Source organism: Rattus norvegicus, chromosome 5 (assembly GCF_021556685.1).
Source record: "Rattus norvegicus strain SHRSP/BbbUtx chromosome 5, alternate assembly SHRSP_T2T, whole genome shotgun sequence".
In the NCBI taxonomy this organism is placed as follows: domain Eukaryota; kingdom Metazoa; phylum Chordata; class Mammalia; order Rodentia; family Muridae; genus Rattus; species Rattus norvegicus.
In genome coordinates, this window is record NC_141538.1 from 139,065,834 (window position 1) to 139,078,439 (window position 12,606).

Here is a 12,606-nt window from a genome sequence, read left to right on the forward strand (position 1 = left end):
CCCTGACCCTCCTTCCCTTGTCCTCCCCACCCTCTCTCCCTTGTCCTCCCTGACCCTCCTTCCCTTGTCCTCCCCACCCTCTCTCCCTTGTCCTCCCTGACCCTCCTTCCCTTGCCCTCCCCACCCTCTCTCCCTTGTCCTCCCTGACCCTCCTTCCCTTGTCCTTCCCACCCTCTCTCCCTTGTCCTCCCTGACCCTCCTTCCCTTGTCCTCCCCACCCTCTCTCCCTTGTCCTCCCTGACCCTCCTTCCCTTGTCCTCCCCACCCTTTCTCCCTTGTCCTCCCTGACCCTCCTTCCCTTGTCCTTCCCACCCTCTCTCCCTTGTCCTCCCTGACCCTCCTTCCCTTGTCCTTCCCACCCTCTCTCCCTTGTCCTCCCTGACCCTCCTTCCCTTGTCCTCCCCACCCTTTCTCCCTTGTCCTCCCTGACCCTCCTTCCCTTGTCCTTCCCACCCTCTCTCCCTTGTCCTCCCCACCCTCTCTCCCTTGTCCTCCCTGACCCTCCCTCCCTTGTCCTCCCCACCCTCCCTCCCTTGTCCTCCCCGAGCCCTGTGCATCTTCGGGTGCACAGGCATGCTTGAGTTGCAGGTGGATGCTAGAAGACAACCGACCTGAGGTGTCTTTCTTCCGGAGCTATTTACCTTGGTTTTGACTTTGGTTTTTTTGAGACAGGGTCTCTCACAGGGCTGGGTTTCACCAAGCAGGTGAGCCTAGCTGGACAGTGGACCCCAGGGCTCTACCTGTGGCTGCCTCTCAATGCTGGGAGAGCAAGTGTGCCCACCATGATAACTTTTTGACCTGTTTTCTGGATTTGAACTCATAAGACTTTGCTGACTGAGCCATCTCTGGAGACCCAGATCTGGTGTCTTCTAAGACCTCTCTTCCTGGGTGATGGACGGCTACCTTTTTGCTGAGTCTTCATTGGATCTTCCATTTGTACACATCCCTCGAATCTCTGTGCCTGTCTAGTTTCTTCTTATAAAGACAGCAGTCAGGCTGGTAGGATGGTAGTGGGAAAGAGTTTGCTAGCCTGACAACCTGAATTTGATCCCCAGAACCCACGTGGTCAAAGGAGAGAATTTACTTCTAGTTGCCCTCTGACCTCCACACATGCATTGTGGCACACATGAACACACACACACACACACACACACACACACACACACACACACACACACACACACACATTGTAACTCAGGTGCCAAACAGATTAAATTTGAGTCTATGTGAGTGGATCCATTTTAACTTAACCACTTCTTTGGAAGGCATTTTACCCAAATTACCGTCACGTCCTGTGGGATTAGGATAAAGCACATGACTTTTTAGACATGGTTCAGTCCATAGAACCCATGTGTCAAGTACTGTGATACAACTGTAGAGGGATTTTAATCCAGTAAAATGGCTGGTCTGACAAGGGATCACATGCAAAGATATGATCTGGTTGTAACGCAGACATGCTCCACACCTTTAATTCCTTTGGCTGGAATATAGACATACCCTCCATTTATACCCTTGATCCATCTGGCTGGCATACAGACCTGCCTTTAGTACATACCTCTAACCCCAAACAATGTTGTCTAATTGAGGTGCAGACAAAGTGACAAATCAGAGAAAGATTTGACAGATTGAGTTAGAGATAGGATTTGCCCAACTCTCAGGAGAACAGACAGGAAAGAGAGGCTACTTAAGAGCAGGGAGGGAGAGAGACGGTTCAGTTTAGTTCAGTTCAGAGCAGTTTAGTTTAATGCAGTTCAGAAGCCGTCTTTTCCAAGGAGAACAATCCAGTCAGAAGACAAGAGAACGCATTTTGAGTCAGTCAGCTTGGAGAGGTGTTTGAGCCAGAACAGCCAGATTTGAACCAGCCAGCCAGAGTTCAGAAAGAGCTAGAAGTAAGTGTATTCAGCAGGAAGTCTCAGAGGCAGAAACATTCCAGGCCCAGGTTAGCAGACAGAGGATGGAAGCAGAAGCCGTCAAAGCCCTGGCTTGCAGAAAATTAGGTTGTGCAGAGGCTAGAAGCTTCCAGGCTTAGGCCAAGGGAGAGAGAGAGAGATACTCTGGGCTCAACCCATGCCATATATTCATAAAGCTTGGGTGGGGCTCTCAGCTCATCACTTTCTCTGAGGAAATAAAAACCACCCCTTTGGCAAACCTCTATCTCCAAAAATATTTACATCATGATTCATAACAGTAGCAAAATTACCCTTACAAAGTAGCAATGAAAGCAATTTTATTGTTGGGGTGGTTTACCCGAACATGAACTGTATTAAAGTTTTGCAACATTAGGAAGGTTGAGAACTACTGGTAAGATATTTAAAATATAAGTGTACAGAAAGGAATATGTTAGAGTATGAAGGCATTGTCTTGTATCATCTAAAGCTTTGCTAAATTAAAGTTTTATTAAAATTAGGCCAGGGATGTACATCAGTTGGTATGGGCTTGGCTAGCAAGCATCAAGCCCGAGGTTGGAGCTTTGGTATCACATAAAACTGGGTGGTGGCACATGTTCACGCACATAGTGAGTTTGAGGCTATCCTGGACTACGTAAGACTCTGTCTTTACAGAGCCAAGAACACAACAATGAAAAGAACTACAGGATTGATGTGTGCTATTCATCTGAGAGCTCATGTCCAACACTCTTGTCTGCCAAGTTCTGAACTAAAATGAAAGACGTCTCTTCCTGGACCTTGCCCTCACTGTCCCAAATTTTATTTTTATCCACTCCACCCCTGAATCTCATGTCCACCTTGTAGAGGCAGGCTCACCAAGTCCCTTCAGCCAGACATTGGCTTTACCTTTCCACCTTGGCTTTTACCTTGTTTCAGAGTGCATATTTCTGTCTTTCCACAGGAGCACTTGATTGAATTCTGCTACACTGTTGCCCAGAAATATCTCTTTGAAGGAAGACATGAAGATGCCGTCCCTGCAGCTTTGCACTCCCTTCGCTTCCGCATGAATGTGCATGGCCTGAGCTCAGTCGAGCTTGTGCCTGCTTACCTGCTCCTGGCTGAGGCCAGCCTTGGTGAGTGGAACTGACTTTAGACCCCTGGAGCCAGTTGAAGTGCGTCATTGATTCTGAACAGGGGCAAGACACCCTCTGTGGAAGAGCGGGGTTGGGTTGAAGACTGGCACAGGGGTGTGAAAGCTATGGCCACAGCTGGCAGAAATCCACTCAAGGTGGACCTGGTGCTATTCACCTTTAATCCCAGCACTGGAGAGGCAGAGGCAGAGGCAGAGGCAGAGGCAGAGGCAGAGGCAGAGGCAGAGGCAGAGGCAGAGGCAGAGAGGCAGAGGCAGAGAGGCAGAGGCAGAGAGGCAGAGGCAGAGAGGCAGAGGCAGAGAGGCAGAGGCAGAGAGGCAGAGGCAGAGAGGCAGAGGCAGAGGCAGAGGCAGAGGCAGAGGCAGAGAGGCAGAGGCAGAGAGGCAGAGGCAGAGAGGCAGAGGCAGAGAGGCAGAGGCAGAGGCAGAGGCAGAGGCAGAGGCAGAGGCAGAGAGGCAGAGGCGAGGCAGAGAGGCAGAGGCGAGGCAGAGAGGCAGAGAGGCAGAGAGGCAAAAAGGCAGGAGAGGCAGAGGAGGGAGACCACCCTTGTCTACATAGGGAGTTCCAGGACAGCTAGGGCTACATAGAGAAACTCTGTCACAAAGCAACAAAAAGAAATCCACTCAAGCTGACCTGGACAAAGGGAAGAAATCAATTATGTTGTTTGAGTGTCCTAGGCAGGTTATAGGAAATTGACTGGGCCCTCAGTCTTTCTCCTGTGCCCTTCTTTTCCTTCTCCTTTCTTTTTTCTTTTTTCTTTCTTTTCGGAGCTGGGGACCAAACCCAGGGCCTTGTGCTTGCTAGGCAAGCGTTCTACCACTGAGCTAAATCCCCAACCCCTTCCTTCTCCTTTTTAAAGGACCCCTTGCAAAATCCAGGATGACCTCTAACTCACTAGGGAGATTCAGGGGTGACTTTGAACTTCTGATCTTCCTGATCTCCCCACCCTTTCTTCCAGTGCTGAGATTTCAGGCCAAAACTAAATTCCCGAGACATGTGCTTGGGAATCAAACCCAGCTCTTCATACATGGTGAGCCAACACTCTACCAACTCAGCTCCACCCCCAGCCCTCTCTCCTGTCTCTGCTCCTTGTATGTATCTACTTCAGTGTGCCTCTGTAGACCAAATTGTAACATCCTCTCCTCACTGCAGGAGACAGCTATTCTCAGATATCTGGTCTGGTTACATTGACTCAAGTCGAGAAGCAGAAATGGCTCAGCTTCCAATGGCCATTACAAATTCCCGGAAGACAGAATTTTTTTAACCTAGTTGGAATGTAGCATCTACCTGTTCCCTGGGGTCAGGGTCACAGCTGAGAGATGGTAACGCCCCAGCCCGAGAGTGAGAGCACGTGCTTAGCAGTGCCTTCTTGATGTATCTTGATTTACATTCTTGAGTATCTACAGCATTTCGGGCACCATATACATCCTAATAGCGGTCGTTTAGAATATCATTCTTCAGGCTGGGGCCTTAGCTCAGCAGTAAAGCACATTACCTAGCATACGTAGAGCCCCGGGTTCAAGTCCCAGCTTTGAGGTCAAGCTGTTGTTGGCATAGTATAAGTGCTCCATCCGAGCCTTACTGTCGAATGCAGAAGGGGCCCCATGTCTGGAACTCTCTAGTGTACATTTCCCATCAAACTCCCCCTTTAGAGGCACAGCGAAGCCTTCCATTCAGGTTTCTCCAAAAATATGTTTATAGCCCCCTAAGTTATGGAATCGGAGTCATCACTCAGAGACACATGTCCTCTCTTGCGCCATTTGTTAAGTCTTCTCTCTGAAACACTCTCCCAGCTTTCCCTTGGCTCCTTTGACTTATAGAGATCATTGGCCAATTTTAGAAATATATATTATGTATATGGGCGTTTCTCCTGCAGGTTTGCTTGTCTATCACACGTGTTCCTAGTACTGGAGAAAGCCAGAAGAGGGCACATGGTCCCTTGGAATTAGAGTTACAGACAGCCATGTGGGTGTTGGGACTTGAACTCTTAATTGCCAAGCCAACTCTTCACCTTGCCAATCATTATATAAAGCTCCTAGTTGGTGACAGGAATGTCACAGAAGTGGTAGCATGTTCTCAGCCCATGCTACAAACTGACACAATTTCCCATGACTGACTCTAACCCATGGGCAACACTGATCAGAACGTTTAGATGGAAAATTCAGACGTAAGGTCCAGAGTGGAGGCAGGAAGGTCGGAGTTGAAGGCCATCCTCAGTACAGGGTCTGATGCCGTGCATCTGAGCTCTGTCGAGAGATCATAGTTGGCTTTATTTGCAGCTCGGGAACCAGACAGCGTCTCCTTCCACCAAGTAGAAGATGTATTCCTAACTGCTTACCGTCACGCCGTTACTACAGTGGTGCTGTCCGACTTCTTGGTCATGAATCATGCTAATTCTAGGTTTGTTTTATGAGGTGGTACTTTGGAGTCATGTAAACATTCTTTTTTTTATTTTTAAACCAATGTAAACTCTCAATGTATTCATTCATTTATAGCCATTTATCGTGACTCCTGCTTCCCTCTTTTAGTCACCAGGTTTTTAACCCACTACAGTTATTCATGTGTTTTAACTGTCCCTGATTTGACCACGCAAGCTGGCTTTTTATCTTCTTGCTCTTTGAAGTATCTCCATGTTTTTTCTGAGTGCCTGCTTTCTGAGGCAGCATCTCCTAGAACATCCTCTGCCCTTTCTATTTTTATTTTTCCACAGAAAGTGAATCTGGACACCAAAGATGTTCACTAGACTTACTCACTGCTATGGGTCTCACCTGTGCCGGAGCTCCTGTGTGTATAGAATTAAGGGATGCATGGGTAAACACAGTCCTGTGTTGTGTGTGTCTACACATGTCACATCCATGTTAGACACAGACAATCTCAGATCACACAGAAAGAACCCACAGACAAGGTGAATGTAGCCCAGCCAGGTGATTTTGGGTGCCCAAGACCCAAACCTGGCTTGGCTTTTACTTAGCTCAGGTGCTGACTGTGTCTTTTCCCCACTGGCTGGGGTCTGACTTCACAGTCTGCTGTAATTGGCTGATTTGAGAAGGAAATGAAGGAGAGTGGGAAGGGGCAGGCCATTTAAATCAGTTAAGTTTCATGAATACAGCAGGGCTTTTGTATAAAAAATATTTAACTGGGTGAGGGGATCTAAACAGCTAAGGTTTTTACAAGGTGGGGGAGATAAAAAGATTTGAGTTCCTTGCCATAAACTAAGGTTTTATAGTGCTTTACAGACAAAAAGTATTTCTGACACATATGACACGGGTGTGAACACAGCACCATGTCTGCACCATGTCTGCACCGTGTCTGCAGTGTAGTCTCCCACTTCACATCTTCAGGCCCCTTCTCTGACAGGGAGGATGCTCTCTTCCGCAACCATTGCTGTGTTTGTATAGATAACAGGCTCCCAGAACCTGAACTAGTCCTTTCTCCAGTCTGAGTCCACCCACAAAGATGCCCTCCCGTGTCTGTGTGAGCACTGCCCCCTCCCTGGGGGCCGGCTCTCCTGCATGGATCTTGTCCTTAGACGTTTGGTTCATCTGGCTCCCTGTACCAGGCCTCACTCCACTTAGATCTGACAGCCATTCTAGATTGCAGGCAGAACACCAGGCAGGAAATACAACCCCAACTCTGCGTACCCTGACACTGACTATGGAGCTCTGAAAAAGTCATTTAAGCCAAAGCCCTGGGGCTGGAGAGGTGGCTCAGCGGTTAGGAGCACTGACTGCTCTTCCAGAGGTCCTGAGTTCGAGTCCCAGCAGCCACAGGGTGGCTCACAACCATCTGTGATGAGATCTGATGCCCTATCCTGGTGTGTCTGAAGACAGTGACAGTGTACTCACATAAAATAATGTTTTAAAAAAATTAAAAGCCAGAGTCCCATCATTGGCCACTTACCTGATAGCTGCTGTCTTCATGTCCTCCTAGGCTGTCTTCAATCTCACCTCCACTGAGCAATGTGATTCCATTGCACGTCCAAAAAGATATATTCCTACACAGTCTGAGGTCCGAATGGCTTCTCTCTCCTGCTGTTTTCTTTTTGTTCCTTTCCACTTAATTAATCCCTTGTCTCTCAGGTCTCAGCCACAGTTTCCAGTCTTTGGTCTGGAGCCTTTCCCTATCTCCAAATACTAGGTTGAGTCCTTTCTTTTTTTTTTTTTTTTTGACCTTAATTAATTTTATTTGTGTATACATGTTCACGGGCATATGTGCCCCACAGCCCTCCTGTGGAGGTCAGAGGGAGTCGGTTCTCTCCTCCTGTGTAGGTCTCAGTGATAGAACTCAGGCAGTCTGGCTTTGGGTGTGTCTTGTCTTTTTACCTACTGAGCTCTTCCTCTCTTTTTAAATCACTCACTCAGAAACTTCTTCCTCTTGCCCTGGTTTTCCTGAGTACTCAGATCACTCTGTTGCTAGTTATGGATTTAGTCTGGCTCTCTGAACCCAGCACATCGCGGGGCATTCTCCCTGGTATGCCTTTTCCTTCAGGACTGATGGTTGTCTAGGTGGCCTTGAGACCTTCTTCTCTAGCATTGCCTCCTTGAGAAGAACCAGGCAGGCATATATCAATTGTGCACAGGACTTCAGTTTCCAGCCACCTTGTTAGATGTCTTATAGCTGCCCGTAATTCCAGAGAACTTGACACCATATTTCTGACCTCTCCAAAAGCCAGTGTGCACATGCACTTACCCCACCCCCACATACACAGAATCAAAATAAGATAAATATTTTTAAAGGCCTGGTATAAACCTGGCCTGTTAGTGCACACCTTTATTTCCCAGCACTGAGGAGGCAGAGGCAGGAGGATCTTTATGAGTTCAAGGTCATTCTGGTCTAAATAGAGTTCAAGACCATTGCTACAAAGACCCCGTCTAAAGCAAAACAAAACTAAAAGCTACCTACCTAAATAAATAATTAAATAATTAAAATTCTAGTGTATCTATTCAGAAGGTTATATATTCAAAAGGTTGTATAACTCACTACTATTCAATTCTAGAACATCCCATCAGCTTTAAAAACCCATATAATTTTCATAGTTACCCCTTGTTAGACACCCTCACTTCTTCCTCTGTCTGATGCACCCCCACCACTCCTAACTCCCTTCTCTCTGTGTGCTGGTCTGGAAATTTCACATGAATGGAATCCGACAATATGTGGCTTTTGGTGCCTGGCTTCTTTCACTTAGCATGCTGTTTTCAAGCCTATGCTTATCAACCGATGGGCGTCTCAGGGATGGACTGCTACGAACATTCATGAGCAACTTTGGGCACCAATCAATATCTGTATCAATGGATAAACCAATGTACGATAACCCATATATCATATACATCATTCATATTCTTTAGCTAAAATATGAATTATAACTTATTTATTTATTTATTTAGGGGGTTTTGAGATAGGGTATTTCTACAGAGCCTGAGCTGTAGTGGAACTCCAAGAAATCCTCCTGCCTTTGCCTTCGGAGTGCTGGAATTAAAGGCATGCACCACCATGCTTATATCTCTTTTATAACTGACTTTTGGCAGGTCTGGGCCGGATAGTGCAGGCTGAAGAATATCTATCCCAAGCTCAATGGACAGTCCTCAAGTCAACTGACTGTAGTAACGCCACCCACTCTTTACTGCATCGGAACCTGGGCCTTCTCTACATAGCCAAGAAGAACCTCGAGGAAGCCCGGTACCATCTGGCTAATGATGTGAGTGAACGCCCTTAAGACACCTGGGTATTCCCAAGAATGGTTCTGCTCAGGGTTTCTTTAACTGAGCATCTCTCTAACACTTACTGCTTATACTGACCATCTGGGGAGCAGCAGCAAGAACTCAGCTCTAATAACCTCAGTTCAAGCCTTTCTACTTCCTGACGATGCAAATGTAGCCAGGCCCCATCTCTTCCCCTCTCCCCCTCAGCGGTCTGAGGCTAATCTGAAAAGACAGAGCTGCACAGCGCTAAGAGAAGTTTTTTTCCGGCTCTGCTAGTTCTGTGACAAATTATTTAACCTTTTCCATCGCATGTAAGACACAAATCATAAACTGGCCCCCACCACATCAGCGCATTGCAGAGATCAATAACAGAAGACTGTACGCACTGGACTTTGTGGCTATCTGTTAAAATAATATTAACATCTCTTCTTGAGTGTGGTTATTAAATTTAAATGAGTCAGATCTATAAGAAAGCACTTACGATCTATAGACCTGTACAAACGTGAGATGGGGGAGTCGGAAGAGCTGTTCTCCAGTTAGGGAGTTCCTAGTTCTGGGGCTGGGAAATAGTATCAGAGTTCCTGCACCTGATCCAGGTTAGGTTGGGTCGTATCGCACTCCCAAGCGGGGACTACTTCCTGTCTCTACACTCCCCTTTCCTCAGGCAGCCTTCCCCGTGGCTGCCTGCCTCTGTGCTTGCCTTAGACTCTAACCTGGACCAGGAGGCCATCTTGTGTACAACTCTCCGCCCTGGGAAGCTGACTGCCACGGTTGTCCAGGATGCTACCACCATGATCTGACTTTGCTAGGGATTGAAGAGTGGGAGGCACAGCAGGGGACAGGAAGGTGGAGATGCAGTGGGGGAGGGGTGGGTAGACCCACCCCAGTTCTGGCGGAAGCAGTCAGCCTTCCTCTCTGGATACAGCTCCTGTCTAGTGGCCATAGCTTCGGCTCTGGCTGCTCTCTGTTACCGTGCCTGCAGTCTCCTCTGGTTTTCTGAGGTACAGGGATGGCAATATTTCCCTGCCATTGCTGTTCTTGGTGCTCTGTTGGCCCTCTTGCTTCCACATCTCTAGTCCCTCAGTAAGTGACTCTAGGTAGCCCTTATGATATCTGTTTCTATCCAAGCCCTTAACCAATATCCCCCCTCCTTTTTTTTGAAACAGAGAGGGTCTTACTTATTGCATAGTCCCGGCTGTCCTGGAATTTGATATGTTGACCAAGCTGGCCTTGAACTCGAAGAGCTCTACCTGCCTCTGCCTCCTGGATGCTGGGCTCATAGGCGAGTGCCACCGTGCCTGGCAACTTTTCTTTGTTTATGTTTGTTCCCTGTCCCCCACATCCTTCAGTTAATTAAGTAGAGGCACATTCTGTCTTGGGCTGACCACACAATTAGGAATTAGATCAAAACCATGTTACCTGAGTGTATACACACACACACACACACACACACACACACACACACACACACACACACACACACACACACCCTTGTTGTTTGTTTTCTTTTTGAACAGGGTCTCACTATGTATCCTAGCTGACCTCAAACTCATAGAGGTCCACCTGCTTCTGCCTCCCAAGTGCTGAGATGAAAGGGCATGCCACACTGTCTCTAGACAGTCTACATCTTTTTTGAGACAAGATCTTATTATCTACTTCAGGTTGATCGTGAAGTCACCCTCATCCTGCTTCGACCTCCTGAGTGTTGGGATTACAGATAGTCCACATTACACCCACATTTCTTCCCCCTTCTTTAATGCACACTTCTCTAATCACCCATTTTCATGTGTCCACTTCAGTAAGTTTTAGTGCATTTAGAGAGCTACCCAACCAGGAGCACATTTCCCTCATTTCTGTTTGCAGTCATTTCCCATTCAAATCCCAACCCCAGGCAGTCAGTCTCTGTCGCCATAGATTTTCTTCCTTCGTTCCTTCCTTCCTTCCTTCTTTCCTTCTTTTTCTTCATCTTCCTCCTCCTCTTTCTTTTGAGATAGAGTTTTTTGGTGTAACCCAGGCTGTCCTGAAACTCACTATGTAGACCAGATTGGCCTCAAACTCCCAGAGAGCTGCCTGCCTCTGCTTCCCGAGGACTGGGGATTAAAGGCGTGTGCCACCACCGCCTGCCCAGTGTGCTCTTTATAGAGGGAGAATTGTAGGTGGAGTCTAGAAGTCTGGTTGCCCTCACCCTGCATACTGTTTGTAGTCCATCCATTGCTGAGCCACAGTTCATCTCTTGTTGTCAAGCAGTCTACCCTGCACTCTTGAGACAATGGATGTGTGTGCTGTTTCTGCCCTGGGACTGCCAAGAATGATTGTGACAGATGTTCATGAGCCAGTCTGTTCACAAGGGACATGTGTGCCCTTTTTCTTGGGAAGGTACACATTCCTGGGCCACACAGTAATTCCACGTTTAGCCTTTGGAGGATCTGGCTAGCTGCTGCCCAGAGGCTCTGGCCTTCTTCATCCATCCCAGCCTTTTCTGGGTTTTTATTTCCCCCGCCGTCTTGCTGTCTTCTTTCTGAAGATAGCTGTTCTCCTGGCTGTGAAGAGGGACGAGACCATTGTGATTTTGTTTTGCTTTCCGTGAATGCCGGTCAGTGCCTAGCACTTGTCATATGCTTATTACCCATTCATGTGCCTTTCAGAGAATGTCTGCCCAGGTCCCCAGTCCATTTTCACATCTGGCTGCAACTAAGGTTTTTTCTTTCCGTACATTCTCGACACACGCCTTTTTTTTCTTTTCATGAATTAAATGGTTTTGAAGGACTCAGCTGCCTTCTCCTATCCCTGCGGTAGATTTATTTTGCCAGCTGTGCATTTGGGACAGAAGACGTCAGGACCTCAGGAGGCTACTTCCACCTGGCCAACATTTTCTATGGCCTTAAGAAAATGGAGCTGGCTGACACACTGTATACAAAGGTAAGCTGGGAAGCGTGGCGCCTTAGCACTGGCACTCATGCTGGCATCGGCATTATATAGCCAGAGTCAGGCCTTTCGGAGAAACCCACAGCAGAGAAGCTCAGAGGCTGACTGATGGTACTCACATCCCTCCCCCTCTTTGTCTAGCTAACACGGGCTAATCCTTAGCATCTGTAGAGAGACTCACAGAGAACCAGAGTTCAGGGTAGGCTCAGTCAGCCTATACCACCAGCAAGGCAGGCACAAGGAGGTCTACAATAGAGAAGGAGAAACTTTATTTCATTTTTATTTATTTTTAAATTTCATTTTGTTTTTCCAAGACAGGGTTTCTCTGTGTAGCTCTGGCTGTCCTGGACCTTGCTTTGTAGACCAGGCTGGCTTTGAACTCAGAGAGACTCTACCTGCCTCTGACTCCCAGTACTGGGATTAAGGTTTGAGCCTCCTCTGCCTGGCCAAAAGAAGAACTTTTTAAGGGACATTGATAGGACAATGGCCTCTTAAAGGGTCAAAGAACAAGAAAATGTTTTAAAATCCGTTGTGTGGAATGACTCAGCGGGTAAACTATGGTGCCACCAAGCCTGGCCCTGAGTTTGATCCAGAACCACGTGGTGGAAGGGGAGAACAACTCCTGAATGGTGACCTCTGACCTTCCCATGCATGTTGCAGCACCTGCACCCGCCAGCTCCCCAAACCCTCATAAGAGTAGATTTAAGCTTTTAAAATTGTGTTTATATATTTATTATTGTGTTAACTTGTAGTGTCCATGCACATGCACCGTGTCACGCTGATGTCCCCCCCCACCCTGTGGGGCTGGGGATGGACTTCTCATTAGCATACTTGGTGGCAGTCACCTTTACTGTTGAGGCCCCTTTCTAGCCTCCTGAGTTTCTGTCTGTCTGTCTGTCTGTCTGTCTGTCTGTCTGTCTGTCTGTCTATTTTACATTCCAGCTA

At 47.5% G+C, this 12,606-nt stretch overlaps 1 protein-coding gene across 5 annotated transcripts in view; it reads left to right on the forward strand.

The window, feature by feature from the left end:
• Positions 1 to 12,606, forward strand: part of Zmynd12 (zinc finger, MYND-type containing 12) — a 32,871-nt gene that overhangs the window by 12,425 nt on the left and 7,840 nt on the right. For 2 of the 5 annotated variants that reach the window (NM_001436820.1, NM_001436819.1), the window contains 3 exon segments: positions 2,848 to 3,019; positions 8,563 to 8,732; positions 11,533 to 11,655. In NM_001436820.1, coding sequence (NP_001423749.1) covers positions 2,848 to 3,019; positions 8,563 to 8,732; positions 11,533 to 11,655 — 465 coding nt within the window. 5 annotated transcript variants of the gene reach the window in all.